Source organism: Thamnophis sirtalis, unplaced genomic scaffold (genome assembly GCF_051295495.1).
Source record: "Thamnophis sirtalis isolate CommonGarterSnake01/CBP01778 unplaced genomic scaffold, rThaSir2_p1.2 scaffold_3, whole genome shotgun sequence".
Lineage (NCBI taxonomy): Eukaryota > Metazoa > Chordata > Lepidosauria > Squamata > Natricidae > Thamnophis > Thamnophis sirtalis.
The window spans coordinates 164,511,494-164,531,496 of record NW_028261383.1 but is presented as its reverse complement, the minus strand read 5'-3'; the positions used below and the strand labels follow the sequence as shown (position 1 = coordinate 164,531,496).

The following is a 20,003-nucleotide window of genomic DNA, read 5'->3' as shown; positions in this document are numbered from 1 at the left end:
ACATTGCAGTTATAGTAGCCATCCTTGCAGATTAAAAAAAAACACAGTTCTATGTTTCATTAATTATTTTCAAAGAAAACTTCTACGTTTATCTTATTAAATTCGTTGCGGCTCTCCTCTATATGAGACTCTGGATGTCTTGCAAACTCCAGATAATCTCGGTCATAAACGAAACATTACGGAGGGGGGGGAGGAGAAACTCATCGGTTATTCCCAGAAAATCCAAAAGGATCAATTATTTGGAAGAGGAGCGTAACGTCTTTTAAGTAAACCCGCTTGGAGGAAGAGCCACCAGCAGCGACCTCGTCTCTTCCCTGGGAGAAAAAAACAAAACAGAGGAACCCCGTCCCCAATTCACGGCGGGGGAATCCCTTCTAAGCAAAGCGGCAGGACGATTCTGCGCATGCGTCCCCTTGCGGGAGGCGGCACCCGGGAGTCCGCCTCTGTCAGAGCGTCTCTCCGAGGCTTTCTTCGCAGGTGAGCGCTTGGGGCTTCCGCCGCTAGCGAAGCCCCCTCCCGTGGGTGGCCTGTCCAGATGCCTGAAATGCCACTGGCGAGCCTGGCGCGTAAACGAGGCGCGGTATTTCTGAGTGTAAAGAGGGTTGCAGCAGGGTTTGTTTCTATCTATCTATCTATCTATCTATCTATCTATCTATCTATCTATCTATCTATCTATCTATCATCTATCTATCTATCTATCTATCTATCTATCTATCTATCTATCTATCTATCTCAGTGTTTCTCAACCTTGGCAACTTGAAGATGTCCGGACTTCAACTCCCAGAATTCCCCAGCCAGCATTCGCTGGCTGGGGAATTCTGGGAGTTGAAGTCCGGACATCTTCAAGTTGCCAAGGTTGAGAAACACTGATCTATCTATCTATCTAATTAGGCTAGGTAGGAGGCTCTCCATAGCAGCCCCGGAGGGGAGGGGGAGTTGCTGGATGTTTTGCCTGAATTAAAATGGGAAGGGCAGCGAGGAGAAACCGGGAAGGGTTCTTCGCCTCGTGCGAGAACGATGGGTTCCCCCTCGGGTTCCCTTTCTCGGGGGGAGAAGCAACTGAGTTGTCAAAGAAAGACAGCGAGGCCTGTCTTCAGTGACTTTTCACAGCAGCGAGATCTTTTCTTAAATGAAAAGTAGCTCCTTGTTTATAATTGCAATCGGCCCTTCCCTGTTGCAAATGACAGCCCGGAGCGATTTCTAGGGATGTTGCTAAACACCTCCCAGCAGCTGCAAGCCGGTAGGGAAGGATTCTGGGATATGTAGTTCAACAAGGTCTGGGAAACCTCTTGGTTCCTTGGGTCGCTCTTCGATTTTTTTAAAAAAATGCGGAATACAATACTGTACGCTTTCTAAGAAAAAAGAAAAGTGCCCATTCTTCACTTATGGAAAGGTAAAATGTAGTAATTTTCTCCGAAATACAGAATATTATAGCTATATACTGGTTTGGGCTGTTCTTATAATCTTACTATATAACAGCTTACACCAGTACAGGTAATCCTCTACTTACAAACAATTCGTTTAGGCATTGAAAAAAGTGACATATGACCGTTTTTCACACTTATGACTTGCAGCATCCCCATGGTCATGTGATCAAAATTCAGATGCTTGGCAACTGGTTCATATTTATGAGGGTTGCAGTGTCCCAGAGTCAACTTTTGCAACCTTCTGAGTTCTGACAAGCGAAGTCAACAGGGAAGTCAGATTCACTTAACAATTGGGTTGCAATTATTCACTTAACGGTGACAAAAAAGTTATAAAATGGGGCAAAACTCAACAAATGTCTCACTTAGCAACATACATTTTGGGCTCAATTGTGGTCATAGGTCGAGGACTACCTGTATATAGCTATAATAATGCCTAGTTCACTGTCAGCATAATCTTATCCTTATTTTCAGGTCATAGACTTTGCATATGGCATGCCATGATCGTATGATGAGCTGGCAGTAATTGTAAATGTTTTTTGGGGTTTTGGTGTACAGTATGGTTTTGCTTTGATTTATTTTGGAGAAATTAAACACTACTTTGCTCCAACAATGCTATGTTTTCATTTTCATTATCAGTTTTCAAATAATTGATTTCTTGTGAAGTTGAAGCTGCAATCCTGTACGGTTTTATTTGGGAGAGGAGCTGTCACTGAACCTCTTGGGACTTAACATCTGCATTAAGTAGAGAACTGAACTGTAAATGGCATTTTTTTTTAAAAAAAAGTCATTGCTGCTTCTTACTCAACAGTATGGCGGTTCCCAGTTCAGAAGAACAGAAGAAAAAAAACATTTTCATCTTGGGTGCTTCTGGAGAAACTGGGAAAGAATTGCTACTTGAAATCTTAAAGCAGCAAAAATTCTCTCGAGTGACCCTCATTGGCCGCCGAAAGCTCAATTTTGAAGGGTCTCTTTACAATAATGTGGTATGAAACAAAACATTTTCTCATTCCCTTTAGAACTGATAGATATTTAAACCTGGGTCTCTCAGGACCTAATTTGCATTCTAAATGCTAACCACGTGGATTTTTGATATATATTATTATAGTCAACCTCAACCTAGTGCTCAGAAAAATTACTGTAAATTTATGCTACCTGAAAATCCAGTCTTACCTCTCAATATTCCTTGGCAGAAATGTGATGAAATATATTTATAATCATAAATTATATGTTACATATCTTATATACTTTAAATGTTTCTCAAAAACATAAGTAATTGAAAATATTAATGAATACTCTATCCAAAATATAAAAGTCAAGCAATTTTAAATGCATACCGAATGATTATTTGTTTACCAACACTTGTTTGACAACTATCTTCAAATGGTTAAAAAAAAATAGAAATCTAATTTTGTGGGACATAATATAATACATAAATAATGAATATAGTGCCATAAAGAAAACTGCCATATAAAAAATGAACTGGAGGAATCAAATTGTCTTCTTCAGCCTTTTCCATCGTACTAAGTTGCCTGTATTTCAAGAGACTGGAGCCTCTTTTATATGGTGTAGCTCTTAAGTTAGCTTACTGGCACTTTTAACTGAAAGAAGGAGCATAGAAGTATCTGTTTAGATATAGATATATAGAATAATAGAGTTGGAAGGGACCTTGGAGGCCTTCTAATCCAACCCCCTTGCTCAAGCAGGAAACCCTATACCATTTCAGAGAAATAGTTGTCTAATCTCTTCTTAAAAGCCTCCAGTGTTGAAGAACCTACAGCTACTGGAAGCAAGTCGTTCCACTGATCAATTGTTCTGTCAGGAAATTTCTTCTTAGTTCTAGGTTAAGTCTCTTCTTGGTTAGTTTCCATCCATTGCTTCTTGTCCTGCCCTCAGGTGCTTTGGAAACAGACATAGATATACAAGACAATATAAGAAAATATAGTAAAGTTAAATGAAAAAGAACAAGTACGTAATATATAATCAACACCGTAACACAATCTAACACAGTAATTTATTGCCAATATCCATTACTTATCTCAGATACATGAATCTATTCAATTCTTCAGTTCCTAAATGCTGTCCAGAATAACCATAACTTAGCTAGCTTCTTAACATCAACAATGAAGGTGCTTTTCTTATTTCAGAGTATAGTTTATTCCACAAGGAGGGAGCCTAGCAGAAAACATTTGCTTCTATACTCCCTCTTATCACACCACATCTGGATGGAAACTTCAGCATTCCTTCTCTGACGTCCAAGTTGTGCATTTTAATATGTGCATTTTATTTGTTGATTGATAATTTCTCAACATGATTTGAAATTTCATTGTTAGTCAGGAGATGTTCTGTCTTCATTTGTTTTGGGAAGCAGGGAGACACGTAAATTTCATTTTCTCCATTGGAGTCTCCCGTTCTTTCTTTCACATCTGATTTTTTGGGGTGTCTGTTTCCAGGTCCAAGAAGTTGTTGACTTTGAGAAGCTAGATGAATCTGCTGCTGCCTTCCAAGGACATGACATAGGATTTTGCTGCTTGGGGACAAGCAGAGCCAAAGCTGGAGCGGTGAGGAGGAAAAGGGGGCAATACCTGGGTCAGGGAGGAATTGAGAAAGGTGGAAGACTGAGAGGAAGTTAAGAAGTATAAAATACATCCTAGTGTGGAATTTGCTGGTAAGTTGGGTTTCATGGATTGTTTCAGTCTTTCCCAACTTGGCATTCTCCAACTATATTGGACTATAGTTTGAGTGACTCAGGTGACTGATTGTAATTGGACTTCAGTATACTTGGAGGAATCAAACTGGAAAAGATAAGTTCCTTGGGAACTTGAGATAGGATATTGAACTGGGTACTTGGCATTTTGAGGGAATGAGTTAGCCTGATGATGAACAGGTGTGAAGAGTTTAGAGGTTTGACTCTACTATGTTTCTTCCAAGGAGCTAGACATGCATATCAACTTAGCTTATCTTTTGCCCATGGTAACCCAATTTGCATGCAATCTTTCCGAATTGTCATAGTTAACACAGAATTTTATCCAAGTCACCCAAGTTGTGCATTGTATTGGCCGTTTACAAGTTTAATTTTTTGGGAGTTATCTTGCACCTCGGATGAACCAAAGGTTGCACTTAATTTGAGTGCATGACAAGGGTGGAGAAGAATTCAACACATCAAAAAACAAATTTGATCTCAGTTAATTTGCATTTACATTTACAATTTAATTAAGCATGATTATGTATTATATTATTCTCAGATCAGCATGTATTTATTTTTTTCCTTCTTCCACATTAAAATTAATAGCAATTTTTGAGTTGCCTGATTGTCATAAATATGGCTTATGAAGTCTCAAGTTGGATAATTCTTGATAGGTCATTTCTTGATACTTCAAATAAGCACTAACTTATTCCAGGTGATTGTAAGGGGGTGACTTTTTCAAATAAGTAAATGCTACTTTCTATACAGGATGGATTTGTGCGTGTTGACCGTGATTATGTTGAACATGCAGCAAAGCTAGCCAAAGCTGGTGGCTGCCATCACTTTATCCTAGAGTCAAGCAAAGGTGCAGATAGCTCCAGCAGTTTCCTCTACCTAAAGATCAAGGTATGTCTGATGGGCTGCAAAATGAGATAAGCAATGGGTGAGAGAACTACCGGATTTCAGAGTTGGGTTTCTTGAAGCCAGGTTCTGTTTTATCTTGATATACAAAATGCCAAATCTTCCATTCTGTTGCCATTTGGGATTAGACAGAGAAAGAGGCTTATTTAATGTATCCACCAAGGAAATCATGATTATATACTTGGTTCTTTACTCTTAATTTAAGCCAACTCCCTGTGAAATAGTTAAGCAGAGCTGGGAATTTGAATTTGGGTTTTCCCAAGCATAGTCTACCACTCTAATTCCATAAGAGGCAACTTGATGCCTTCTAGCTACATTCAGTGGCAAGTCCCAACAGCCCCAATAAATATTGCTTCAGCAGAGGAAACAAGTTCCATTTACAGCAATGGTTCCAGAAGATACTGTTATTTATTACAATTATTATTCCATGTTGTTCAAAGGAAAATGCTACATTATGACCTGCAGCATAATGTAGGCGGCAATAAATTTTCACAAGAAAGACATTCCTTGACTGAGGATCTATGGTTTGCCAAATTTTACCATTACAGAGCCTGCAAGTTAGTTTTTGTCTGCAGCTTATATTTCTAAGAGTGGAAACTAATAGTGCTTAAGAAGGTATATCTCCTCCGTCATATGAGGATCTTCAGTAATCCTTCCTTCTGCCTTTATTTTGGGTTCCACCACAAAACCGCGGTAGACAAAAGCGCGGTCGACGAAAGCGCGTATGTGACGTCATCACAGCGCGACGAAAAAGATCGAAAAATGTAAAAATAAAGCGAAAACCTTACCCTAACCCCCCCAAACCTAACCCTTAACCTAACCCTAAACCTAACCCTAAACCTAACCCTTAACCTAACGAAAAACCTAACGCTAACCCTTAACCTAACGCTAAACGTAACGCTAACGCTCTAAACCTAACCCTTAACCTAACCCTAACCCTTACCTTTATGTGAATCGGCTTGCTGTAATTTAATTTTTATTTCAATTTTTCGATCTTTTTCGTCGCGCTGTGATGACGTCACATACGCGCTTTCGTCGACCGCGCTTTTGTGGAACGCGGTTTTGACGGGTCACGTTATTTTGAGGTGCATACTTTTCAGCTTCTGTGTATTTCTATGTACAAGACAGAGATCTCATTCAATGGAGGTTGTTTTTTCCTTCTTTTTTTAGGGTGAAGTAGAAAACAGGATTAAGGCACTTGAATTTGACCGATTCTCCATATTTAGGCCAGCGTAAGTATATTGCATGTGTAAATCATGAATCTGATGGAAGGACAAACTGTTAGTTCAGGGGCATGTAGAAGGATGACCGTTCCACCACATAGGAAGTTGTATTAGTTGTGAGTGTTGCTGATTAGTAAAGATTTGAAGTTTCTCATTGTAACAAAATTAGTTAATTAATTCAACTGCTTGTTTAGTTGTTACTGAAAAACTTCACAGTCCTCTTGTGGGCTGTTAAAGTCAAGAGTATACCAAATAAGCAACGTAGACGTAGAAAGGTTTCATTTAATGTGTCCGACTTCAAAATGTTGCTTTGATGGAAGTACAAGTATGTTTCCATTCACACATGGCTAGGAAAATTGGTCAAAACTAATACCAGCGATGGTTTTGAGTAAATTTGAGAACCTAATCCACAGACATCATTTATGTCAGATTCAAGAGTTAATTTTGTTTGTAATTGGGAATGCAGTCCAAGCCACAGTGCTGTGAAGCAGATTAACATGCAAATGAATAAGTAAATGAGTGATTAGCCTATTTTGTTTTTTATCAATGTGCAGATATTTATCCCCTGGCCCTTCCAAGGCAAACCCCAAATTCACATCCACATCACACTGCAGGTCACAGATAACCATTTTCCTTCACCTGTGGCTGTTCAAGATATCATTTGAACCACGCAGACTAATAGAAGGAATTATCAACAGCCTCTCCCAGAGCCATTGCTTTCTAAGCTGAATTGAATATGCAACTATCATGTTGTAGCTGTCTTTTTCCAGCTTGAATAGATATCTGTGACCAGTGGTGGGTTTCTGCCAGTTCTAACCTCTTCGGTAGAGGAGGTTCCAGAAATCTACTGAACCGGTTAGAAGAGGTTTGTCACAGAACACCTGCCCCACCCCCCTCGCTCACTTTCCCCACCCTTGTGCGGCGCAGTCGGCTTCCTAGGACCTCCCCGAACTTGCCTAGGAGGCGTGGCCACCAGCAAAACATGGAGGCATTCCAGGGCGTTTCCCCCCCCCCCCACTGTTTCCCTGCACAAACCTCTTTGCGGTGCTGGGAGGAATTCCTCCTCCCCAGAACCAGGTTGCCCAAAGAGGTCAGTGCAGGACTCCGGCGTGGCACGACAAAACCGCGCTTGTCAAAATAGCGGTGATAAAACCGCGTCACTAAAGCCATGACGTCATCACCGTGCGTCATCACCGCCGCGACAACAGCGCGGCGACAGAAGGGCGCTTTAAAACAGTGCGGCGGCAGAAAGCCGATTTAAATTAAGGTAGGGGTTAGGATTAGGTTTAGGGGTTAGGGTTAGGTTTAGGTTTAGGGTTAGGTTTAGAGTGCTTCGGAATGCGCGGATTTGCCCTCCGCCCTTATGTCAGTGCTGTAAGGTCGCATTTGCTTTAGCGATTCGGATGGCGCGGATTAGCACTCACGCTTATGTCTCCGCGGATAAGGGCTTCGCGGTATTGTGGTGGAACCGACTCCGGTGGCTGCAAAGCGCGGCACAAGGGGCAGAAGTCCCTGAACCCAGCAGGGCAACGCAGCTCCAGCAGTAGCAGTAGTTTCCCCCTTCCTCCGCCCAGTTCTCCGTCTCCTCCTTTGCTTAGGCTCCCTGCTGGATTCGGGAACTTCTGCCCCTCATGACATGCTTTGCAGCCGCCAGAGCCCCTCACGCACCTCTTTAGGGTGCTGGCTGGGCAACTTGGTTCTGGGGATTTCCCCCTCCCCAAAAGACCGCCTGTCCATCTCTCCAGATCTTGCGGCTTTTTCAAGGTTTTCTTTTTAAAAAACGCCTCTCTGAACGATCTTGAAAACCTGCAAGGTTGCTTTAGGAGGGGGCAGACGGGCAGCAAAATATTTTTTTATTTTTGAATAAACACAAACAGACAAAACACAACAAACACCACAACAATATCTTCCATTACAAATTGTAAAAAGTATGTCAATTAGTTACAAAGAGCTTTCGTGCATCCCTTCCACAGTCATCACCTACAATTCATATCAAATTATATATTTTAAATCAAGATATATTTATATATATATATATATATTACTATCATCATATCTCAATCTTCATATGACTATGATTGTTTTTACGTCCCTTTATATAAAATATTCTAAAATTGAAAGCAAAACCACATGATGGCATTCCGTTATCCATTTTCAATATCATCCAGCAACATTACATCTTTATAAAACTTTCTAAATAAAAATTAATTATGTTTAATACAAAGTTTTTAAACCTCCTTTCTTAATCACTGTTTACAATTTATATCCAATTTCCCTTTTATCGTCAATACAAATATTACATTATTATCATTATCAATCATTTATTTAACAATATCCGTCATTATTTCATATATTTTTTTGGTCTTAGTTTAACTAAATTTAACTTACTCTTTTTTTAATATTATAAGCTTTTATACATAACAGAGTTTCTAAACTTCCTTTCATGATCACCCTTTAGAATTTATACCAAATTTCCTCTTATCAAACCAATACATATGTGTACATTGTTATCATTATCAATTATCTAACTATCCATTATCACTTCATTTTTAACATAATGCTCTAATTTTAACTAAATTTGACTAATATTTTGTTATTAGTTTTCATATCTCAACCTGTGCCTTTCCAGTAATAGTGCAGTCTTATGTCTTTTGCCATTTGTGGAATTAATCTTCTGATTATTTCCTTAATCAAATTTCTTTGCAACTTGTTGCTTTTTACATATCTTGTAAAATCTCGAGACCCTCCGTCAGCTTCTTTAATCAGCTTATCTTTGGTTATCAGTAGTGCTTTTGTCAAAGTTTCTCTTCTTGAATCTCCATCCATTAAAAAAAAGATCACAATGTCCAATATAGTTTAATTTCACTGCTTATTTTCTTTTCTTTGCAAGCTTAATTTAGCTTTGATTTGGGGGGGGGGAGTCTCTTTTATAACAATAAAATTTCCTCACCAGATGGACACACTTTCCCTTTCCGCTTTCTTCCCGTTGCGGAGCTGTCCCAACTTCAGCAGCTTTTGGCTGGACTTTTATCGCCGGCAAGAAGATATTCTCTTGGATCAATCAGGGACTTTGCGAGATGTACTTTTCCCTGTCACCGTCTCTTCGGGACGGTTTAGGTCCAAAAGCACCGTCCAGCAGCAAAAAAAAATCAACTGTTGCGACGTCAGCTCCTGTCTCAAAATTATTAGAGCTTTATTGAAATGTGCTTTTTCCCTCTAATATATAATCAAGGAGTTGCATTGGAATATTTCCATTCATACAAAAGAGCCAATGCATTGCTCTGGGACAAAAATCAATTCAGCTAGAAGCACCATCTTGAGCATTAGTATGGTATCGTATAACGTTACACTTGTAATCAAACTTTTCAGTATATTCTATTGACAGGCAGGCAAATTTTACCGAGCTTTGTATCAATAACCAAACAATAATTCATTATAATGATGGCTCATCATGTACATTGATGAGAACCCAGATTGTTGTTGGGGGAAATATGCTGACTCTGTAAACCACTTAGAGAGGGCTGAAAGTCCTATGAAGCGGTATATAAGTCTAACTGCTATTGCTATTGCTATACTAAAACCCACTATTCCTATCTCATCCTCCTATGGCTTGTTTTGCATTTATCTTACTTTGCACATCTCTTTTGAAAATAAGAAAATATTACCTTCTTGTTGCTGCTATGTTGAGAGCAATAAAATCCAGATATCATACTGTATAACTGAGGAAAAAAATAAGTTCTTTTTCTGCCTCTCTGCCATAGGGTGCTGCTATGTGATCGCCAGGAATCTCGGCCTGGTGAATGGGTGACCAGGAAAGCCCTAGGAGTGGTAGCCCATTTCTTTCCCACATATATGTCTATTCCTACCACGACTGTGGCCCGAGCAATGGTCAATCTTGCAGTGATGCCAGCAAAAGACGGGGAGAAAGTTGAAGTGCTGGAAAATGCAGCCATTCATGCTCTCGGTCAGTCAAAGTGATCAACGGAGAAGAAGGGATTTTTTTTTTGATAGCTTTATAATGAAGGGGTTTCACCGATTCCCCAAAGCCCAGCTTTAATTATATATATTTTTATACTTCGGAGGGTCTTTGAATATATCAATACCTCTGAATTACATTTGATATGAATGTTGCCTCAGAAGCATGTGATCCAGAAATGACTTTTTAAAAAGCCTTAATGTCATTGGTGCTGTTTCAGAAGCTTTAAACGTGTATCCTGCCTCTTAATAAAATTAATTGCCAATGGAATTGTGTGGGGGCTCTTGATTAAACACTAACACACTAAAAGTGAAACTTAAAAATGCATTGTGGAATGAATGAAGGTATAAACGTTATTATCATCAAAATCTGGGAATATCAAGCAGAAAGCAAAAATGTTTACACAGTAGCTGCTGTATATAGAGGCTCCCTGTAACAAAATTCACTGGTTTTATAGGAATGTTAGGAAGAACTTTTATTAATCTCATTTCAGGCCTTATATGCTGCTGCAGAGACTGGCTGATTTGTTGCCTAGGTGCCTAGGTCTAATACATCAACCCCTCATTTAGTGACTGAGTTCCGGTCCAACAACCAGGCCATTAAGCCAAATGGTCATTAAGTAAACACATGACTTAACTTGAGAGAAGAAAGAAAGTCCACTCCTTACTGCCATCTAAAAATTCTCATACTGTGCTACCAATGTTACTCTCACTCTGATAGACTTTGTTGTCAGGTGCACAAAAATTGTAAATGAGTTGCCTTGTGGCGAGATGGATGATAAATACATTTAATAAATACATGTAAAAAGATAATGGGGAAATTATTTTTATTACCATTGTATTTGTGAATGATCACTAACCAAGACATGCTAAACATAGAAGGGAGGTAGTAAAAAGATCAAATAATCATGTTTTGTAGATCAAGGAAAAGATTGATTTTAAAAGGTTTTAAGTCCCAAAAGTGCTTTTTCAAAAGGCAACTGGGCTTCCTGGATTTTCTTTGAACACATTTCGCTTCTCACCCAAGAAGCTTTTTGGATAAGAAGCGAAAGGTCTTCAAAGAAAACCCAGAAAGTCCAGTTGCCTCTTGAAAAAGCACCTTTAGCAATAGCAATAGCAGTTAGACTTATATACCGCTTCATAGGGCTTTCAGCCCTCTCTAAGCGGTTTACAGAGTCAGCATATTGCCCCCAACAATACGGGTCCTCATTTTACCCACCTCGGAAGGATGGAAGGCTGAGTCAACCTTGAGCCTGGTGAGATTCGAACTGCCAAACTGCAGCCAGCCGGCAGTCAGCAAAAGTAGCCTGCAGTACCGCACCCTGACCACTGCGCCACCATGGCTCACAGGGTTGCCAAGTAGCAATAGCAATAGCAGTTAGACTTATATACCGCTTCATAGGGCTTTCAGCCCTCTCTAAGCGGTTTACAGAGTCAGCATATCGCCCCCACAGTCTGGGTCCTCATTTCACCCACCTCAGAAGGATGGAAGGCTGAGTCAACCTTGAGCCGGTGAGATTAGAACCGCTGAACTGCAGATAACAGTCAGCTGAAGTGGCCTGCAGTACTGCACCCTAACCACTGCGCCACCTCGGCACCTTTGGGACAACCATGACCTGGATGACTGAAAATCTCCATAGACAAAAGGTTGTAAGCTTCACATCCCTATAATACCTGCAATAAGTAAGACACAGCTAGTTGTTTCAGTTATACCGGATCTGCCCAGACAAGTTCATTCCTCCCAGGGAATCCTTTTAAGCTGGTACTTCCAGAAAAATAGATGTCAAACCAGATTAGATAAATTGCATTTCACAATTCTTTTCACAGTGCAGATCGCTTCTGCTTTCTTGCCCAATCCTTAACCATATCATCACCACTCCTCTGCCAATGTGGTCTTCTTTGACTATATAAATTATTTCAAAACTTCTGAAGGCAGGCTGTCTGATTTGCATGCTCTCCTGTTAGTTCCGTGCTGTATTCCTATCTCAAGATGCATGGAACAAGTATAAAAATGACCAATACATCATGGATCAGGTAGAGATTTGGATTTATTAAGATTATTAAAGAAACCTTTCATCAATGCTGGTGATTTAAGGTTTTATTCTATAGATTGGCTAAGAAAGATAAGCCTTCATTACTTGGAAAAAGCATGACGGTGTAGCCTTATTTCCCTCCATTCATTTGAAAGAATCCTACCTACCAATCATGACAGCATTTCAAGATCAAAGAAGGAATTTCAGATCAGCACAGAGGTGAAAGAGAAGTTGAGAAGGCTCTGCTATAGAGGACATAGGGAGTAGCCTTGAAGGACAGAAAGAAGAGCCGCTAACAAGTCAATGGTCAAATAAGAGGGGCTTGAGCCCAGACCAAGAAAATAACTTGAGAAATGTCTTGGACAAGCCCCCCACCCCCGGTTCATACAAAAAATAAAGTGAGGGAGGAAAAAGCACACTGTATTCAGACGTGCAAGATTTTGTTACTATAGCTGTTAAACTGAAAGTTTCTTAGTTTGGACTATATTGTTGGACGCACTGGCTGAAATGAATGAGAGCATGAAATGGAGCTGAAAGTGTTTCCACTGAGCTTAATTTGAATAGAGTTCAAAGGCTGCCAGCTCAAAGAAAACCTAAGATTGGCTTTGATGCCTTCCTGGAAAGGAGTGGTGATAGTAAGTCCTAGTAGGAGGAACCCTCAGGGCTAAATTACTCTAGAGCCCTGAAAAAACCCAAGCTTCAACAAACTTTCAGAAATGTCTAATTCTTAGCCACTTACATATGGACTATAGGGACCCTAAATAAACAAAGATAAAGGGGAGAAGCAATAACTGGTTCACAAGACTTCTCTCATCACCAGCCTATGCTTGAGACTGTCATAAGACAAACTTATACGTAGCTGATGTTCAACCATTTCCAACTTCCAAGCTACCTCATGGCCAGGATCTTCCTGCTGAACAGATGCTTCATGGCCTCTTTCACATCTTTGTTCCTCAGGCTGTAGATGACTGGATTCAGAAGAGGGATCACCAGGGTATAAAACAGAGAGACCACCTTGTCTTGATCTTGTGATCCATCCTTGTTCCTTGGTTGGGCATACATGAAGATGGCAGTGCCATAGAAGAGGCTCAGAGCAGTCAGGTGGGAAGAGCAAGTGGAGAGGGCCTTTTGTCGTCCTTGAGTAGAGTGGCTCCAGAGGACATTCCACAAGACCCGGAGATAAGAAACAGAGATGGTGGTGATGGTTACTATGGCAATGACAGTTGTGGAAACAAAAAGGATTACTTCAGAAAGCTGAGTGTCAGAGCAAGAGAGCTTCAGGACAGCAGGGATATCGCAGAAGAAGTGGTTGATATGGTTTGGCCCACAATAGGACAACCGGAAAGCTCCACTAGTCTGGACGATGGAACCCACCAAACCACAACTGTAAGCCCCCAGCACAAGGCAAACACAATTCTTGTGGGTCATGAGTAAGGTGTAGGTCAAAGGGTGGCAAATGGCCAGGAAACGATCATAGGCCATGGCAGCCAGGAGAAAACATTCTGTTGTCACCAGAGTAGTAAAACAAAACATCTGAACTGCACAAGATGGAAGGGAAATGTAAGCCTTGCCCTGTTGTAGCTGAGCCTCCAGAGCCTTGGGTGCAATGACTGAGGAATAGCAAAGATCCAAGAGAGAGAGGTTGCTGAGGAAGAAGTACATTGGAGTGTGCAGACGCCGTTCAGTTCTGATCAAGGTCACCATCCACCCATTGCCCAGTACTGTCAGCACATACAGGAGAAGGAAAATGCTGGAGTACAGAGGATTCAATTCAGGTCTCTCTGTAAAGCCCAGGAGGATGAAAGTGGTCACAGTGCTTCTGTTTTCGCACTCTGAGGAACTGTGGCTGGGCCTATGAGATCTTAAGACAAAACCATAGACATGGTACGTCACAATAAATAGGCATAAGCTTAAAAGTAACTGCAAAACATAAAATACCAGCAAAGATACTTCCATAAAAGAAGGTGGTAGATTAGATTATGTAAGTATTAAATTGCCCATTGACCAGAGGTGGTATTCAGCAGGTTCTGACCACTTCTGGAGAACCGGTAGCGGAAATTTTGCGTAGTTCGGAGAACTGGTAAACACCACCTCTGACTGGCCCCGCCCCCATCTATTCCTGACGTAGAGTCCCAGCTGATTAGGAGGAAATGGGGATTTTGCAGTATCCTTCCCCTGCCACGCCCACCAAGCCACGCCCAGAAAGCCACACCATGCCCAGAAAGCCACGCCCACAGAATCGGTAGTTAAACATTTTGAATCCCGCCATTGCCATAGACACACACACACATATACACAGAGATGCGTACACGCAAGCCAGAAAATTTGAAGTAAGTGAACAAGACACTATCAGTCTACAGAGAGATATCTGTCTACAACAGGGGTTCCTGACCCCCAAGCTGTGGACTGGAACCAGGCCATGCAAGTGTTGAATCTTCACATGGGCATGCACAGAATTTAGGCAGTATGTAAAATCATGACACACACACACACACGGGTCCGTGGAAATTTTTTTGGCACAGAATTGGTCCCTCAAAATGTGGGGGAAGCTGATCTACAAGTAGTCCTCAATTTATGATCACAATTGGGCCTGGAATTTCAATGACTAAGCGATTCATTGAAACCAGGCCGAACGGATAGGAACCCACCACTGCAGCAGCTCATCGCAAAGCTCCTGTGCCCTGGGAAGCCCGAGCAGTATGGCACAAAGCTGCTGCTGTGTCTCAGGAAGCATAAAAGGGGTACTTTTTGCGCATTGTGGCTCTGGATTTACAAGAAGCCCCCAAGCTGCACCACAGCATAATCCCAACCTCGGCATTCTGTGTCATTCTGGGTCTGCAAGCAGCCCCTTAGGCTGCATTACAGAGCAGTGCAAAGGCCAGCCCCAGCTCAGCAGTACAAAACAAAGGGACTTAATAAAGATATAAATCTGCATATTAGAATGGCCAGGGATGTGCAGTCAGGAGAGGCAGGGGAGGCAGAGCCTCACCACTGTCATCATGAAAAGAAAAAAAATGTAAAAGGAAAAAGGCAACAGCTGAGGTCAGGCTGAGCTAGTTGCTACCAGAATCACCATGGATGACTCTGCTTAGTGCTTAGCTGTTTAAAAAAGCCTCTTAAAAAGTGCCCTCTACAGGAGGCAGCAAGAGAAGGAGGTGCTTCATCTAGTCTGACTTTATGATCACTCGAGCAGAGCTAAGCAAGGGTTAAAAGCCGAAAAATTCCTGACGTAGATGAGGCACGTCGTTCTCCTGCCTCCTCCTGTAGAGGGCGTTTTTTTAAGAGGCTTTGTAGAGGCTCTGGCAGCAACTAGCTCAGCCTGACCTCAGCTCATTCTGAATGGCATATCAATTTGAAGGTTTAAATCAGTACTAAAATAAGTAAAATCTTAAAGCGACAGTAATCAATTGTAATAAAGATTATTCAAACTGTAAGTTATAGACTGTGATTTTAAAAATTACAGTAATTTCTGCCTAGTCAAGAAAATTGGGGAGGGGGTGTTTATCAGATGGGAATATAATTAAACATTTTAATTTATGTGAGGAAAACCACAAACATGGGTTATAATACGACTGTTTATAAGATTTTAATTCAAAACTGGTTTCCAAATTTACATTCTATATCAGATTTGTTTTTCAGATAGGAAATTACTTTTGACACCAGTGCATGCCTCTATAATTTAATGAATTAAAGGATTGTTCCAATAAGAAAGAAAGAATAAAGAATAATAAAGAATCCTAGCAGTTGTTACCATGTAAAATTTTAGTTTTGTATATTCTGTAGGAATATTAGTATTAATAATATTTAACTAAAAAAAAACAAGCTGAGAGAAGAAATTCACCTTTAAAATATGTTTCATTCTCTGACCAATCATTTTTCAAAATCACTGGGTTTTACAACACTATTAACTGATATGAAAAAGTGATTCAACATGATTGTTACATTTCCAAATTGCGTAATGAGTTGCCTATTTTCATAATCAACACTGGAGTAATAGATAGAACATCTTATACCAATTTTCTCTGTATGCAGTATTGTAATGGACAGAAGGAATGACCTTGAGGGACAAGAAGAAAAGTCACTGCTAACAACAGATAAAAGAAACTTTTTGATAAAAGTCCAGAGAAGAATTATAACCTAACAAAACATCTCAAACTAGATCCTCCCTGCCTCTCATGAAGACAAAGGGAGGGTGGGGGGAGCACATTTCAGACTTGCAAGATTCTGTTATTATAACCTTATAATAAAATTAATATTACCCTGCATGATTTTGGTTTCCAAATCCGGTCTACTATGAATGGCTCATAAATATTGGCTGCAAATTTGACAAGTTTTCTTCTCTTGATACTCCCATTGTTGCCTATCAATTATTCTATTCAAACTACTGTATGCATCCACTTAAAATCATTTAGTCTTTCTGATGTTCTTCACCAGCAACTCATCCATTTAAGTGTAAAATGTAAGTCTACAAACTTTGGCATTAACAGGGATCCCCAAACCCTGGTCCGTGGTCCATCACCGCTTGCCAGCATGCCAGAAACTGGGCCCTGCAAATAAGCAAAGCCCCATCTATCGAATGCGGGCAGCATATGAAACCATACCCCCTCCAGTCTGCGGAAAAAACTCTCTCCACGAAACCGGTCCGTGGTGCCCAAAAGATTGGGGGCCATTACTTTAAAACATAATGCTTGTCATTCTATTCTAAGCAGTTCTTGCATCATTTTCATTTTCCATTGTAAACAATTTGCTAAATTTTGCCACTGTAGCTCCGGAGAGGCTTTGGAGCCCCCAGCATCTGTTCCATCCTGCTCCAAGTTAAACTCCAGATCTGTGGCTGCTTTTACAGACAGTCTCCAGTACCCAGAAGGAAAAAGTATACTAAGCCAAGCTTGCATCTTAAGTTTAATAACGTTTTCTAAATGATGTTCTTGTATAATAAATACACTCAATAATATATAAGTAAATGCTCAGCTCCATCCAATCACCCCCAACTCTACCACGAATTAAGACATTCTGGGGTCATAAAAAAGGGCGAGTTACCGTACAATAAATATGCCAAATTAATTATGCACTTAGGTGGGGGGGAAACCCTAAAAGCTGTTTATCACATCTGAATTATTTGTATATGTAACTAAAGATCATCTTATTTATTTATAAAATATTTTTGCCACCCATCTCATACCCAACTACTCTGTGCAGCTTACAACACAAATAGTACACTGAGAAGGGCTAGGAAATTAACAGATTTCATTTTAAGCTAGTATTTTGTAATCTACACATTTTTTATATGAAAGGCCGCCAAGGGGTAAATAGACGACAAGGGTAATTCAACAATGCACAAACTCAGAAGCTTTCACTCATGCTGAGCCCTCTGTTTTTGCCTGCTCCATTAGACCAAATGAACAGGTAGAAGCATAGCAGGAAGCCTTGCTATGTTTGGGTCAAGTTGGAAAGAAGTTTGATTATTTTAGGAAATGTATTACATGCAGGATTTGCTAACTTTTAGTAGACATGATCAGTATTTTAAGATAGCAGAAAGGAAAGCAACTCCAGAACTTTGATTCCTACTCCCTGCTTTCATGCCTGTTTCACTTTGATTTCAACTGCTCTCCAATTTTGGCGCCAGATTTTGAGCTGGCTTCAGAGCTCAGTCATTCCTTCTTTCCATTCCTTCCGTTGGGAGATTTTGTGGAATATTTTCCCAAATCCAGTTATCACCCTTTTCTACCTCCTGATTTCATTCCAGTGAAAGGTAAAAATGAAAGAACCAGGGATGATGTGGGTAAAAATGTACAACATACTGAATAAATGTCATATAGTTACTTTTCTACTCTACTGATTTCTTCAAACTCTATTAATCACAGTTTTTAGAATTTGTTTTAAATGATTGGCAATAGCGACCCACACAAACCCACAGAGTAGGGAGATGATCTGTGGTGGATCTTTTCAGATCAGAAGTTCTACAAGATTTGACCAACTTATAAAATGAAGGGCGGGTTGAATTCAATAAACTTAAGTTGAACAGAAATATATTTCTGGATCTGATTCCAACAAGAAGAAAAATTAACTACTCCAGCTTCAGAATTGATATGATTTCTCCTCTATTTGGGGGATCACATTCAAAATTTAATGAGGTTTTAGTTCTATCAGGTTGAAACCTGCTCAGTTTTTGATATGTTCCTAGCATATCTTGTTTTCACTTTTAATAAATCAAATCAGTAGCAAGGTTGTGAGAGGAATGGAGCTTTTCAGTCATGGTAAAGGAGAAATCTTTTTACAGAAAATCTGACTGGGTTCTGTGTCCTCTCGGAGACTACATTCTAAATTGGCTTTTGTTTGATTGATTTAAAATCTATTTCTTGTTATGAATATCAAGACTGGCTTTCAAAAGCAAACTGGAAAGATTTAACATTTTAAAAATCATTTTAAAATTTTAATAAAGCGTAACAAAACAAAAATTCCAACTAAGCTCTGTAAAATAAAGTTGTTTTACTGACTCACCTGTTCATGATTTCTCTTCGAACATTTATCAGCAAGCTGCAAAAGAAGAATCATCAGATCACTGTTGGCAAGGAACAAAAGGGGTAGGTGGGAGGATGTCAGCATTTGAGACAATAAGGATGCTAATTTGGGAAAGATAGAATGAATGTTTCACCAGCCAGCACTGGCATATTGGAAGTTTTCACATATATTAATAGTTTTTTTTTTTAAAAAAACAGTGTACACATTCTTGAGTTTCCATTGAGGATGCTTTGTTTTAATTCCATGAACTATTCTTCAAATATTTTACCTCATAATAAGATTTTTTAAATGTTGGGTCCTGAAATCCCTCAGCAGTAAAAAGTGTCCAGGTTAAATAACTCTGAAAGACCTTCTCCTTAATCATAGCATTGGAGATAGAGAGGAGTAAAGATGCTCAGGATATACCTTCTCTCATTTCTAGTCATAAATCATTTCAGTTGAATGTGGTAAAAGACAATGGATGGAGGATACAGGTTTTATCCTTGGCTCTGTGGGGAAGGATGCCTTTTATTTTAGAAGTGAAAGAAATAGATGTTATTTTCGGTCCTTTAAGTTTTTGACAGTAGCTTCTGGTAACAAGTCTAATGCAATTAGTAGCTGTACAACAACTCATTCATTCATTTGTTTATTCATTCATTCATTCACTCAATTTCTATAACTACCCATCTCAGTCAATGATTCTGGGCAACTTGCAATTCAAACAATATATTACAATTAAAATACTAAAAACATTGTAAAACAATAAAAAGAACGAAAAACAATAAAACATCCAAATTAACTTGATAATGCATTAAGCTAGATAATATTTCAATCATCTGCTTGTTGGGGTTAGTTGCATAGTGTAAAAATTAGACCATCCACATATAAAGACCTGGAATAAGGCAATCCTTGCTTCACCTACAATTGGTTTTCAGGCAATATCCATAAAATCATGAATTGGAAGATTGCTGTGTGCTGCTCAGTCCAGGAATCCAAATTAAAACATCTCAGATGGATGGCTGTTTAATTTCTTCTTGATTACATCCAATAAAGATGGCTTACCATCTCTCTAATTGGTCATGGCTAATTGCTTCTGCTGTTGATTTGTTCTTAATGTTAGGAAGTTTTTCAAGTGGAATTTCCTTTTCTCTTATAAAAACAAGTACTCCATGTCTGGTACTCTGGAATGATATGTGAATAGCATACAGTCTTCTGTATGACATTTCTTCAAGTACATAAA

At 39.7% G+C, this 20,003-nt stretch overlaps 2 protein-coding genes across 4 annotated transcripts; one reads left to right on the top strand and one right to left on the bottom strand.

Annotated features, from left to right (window-relative positions):
- The first annotated feature begins 344 nt into the window (after positions 1-344).
- HTATIP2 (HIV-1 Tat interactive protein 2) lies at positions 345-16,409 on the top strand. 3 transcript variants are annotated; one of them, XM_087710691.1, is made up of 6 exons: positions 345-477; positions 2,236-2,410; positions 3,878-3,985; positions 4,879-5,016; positions 6,202-6,263; positions 16,295-16,409. In XM_087710691.1, exons 1-6 carry the CDS (start codon positions 404-406, stop codon positions 16,401-16,403), a joined length of 666 nt encoding a protein of 221 aa, XP_087566817.1. In that variant the 5' UTR covers positions 345-403; the 3' UTR covers positions 16,404-16,409. The 3 variants fall into 3 exon arrangements, with proteins under 3 accessions (XP_087566817.1, XP_013919671.2, XP_013919670.2); XM_014064196.2 differs by lacking the exon at positions 16,295-16,409 and adding an exon at positions 10,016-10,500; XM_014064195.2 differs by lacking the exons at positions 345-477; positions 16,295-16,409 and adding exons at positions 901-1,393; positions 10,016-10,500.
- On the bottom strand, positions 13,151-14,218 carry LOC106547131 (olfactory receptor 5AR1-like). Its single transcript, XM_014064188.2, has one exon. The coding sequence runs from the start codon at positions 14,216-14,218 to the stop codon at positions 13,151-13,153; it is 1,068 nt and encodes a 355-aa protein (XP_013919663.2).
- Positions 16,410-20,003: the final 3,594 nt, after the last annotated feature.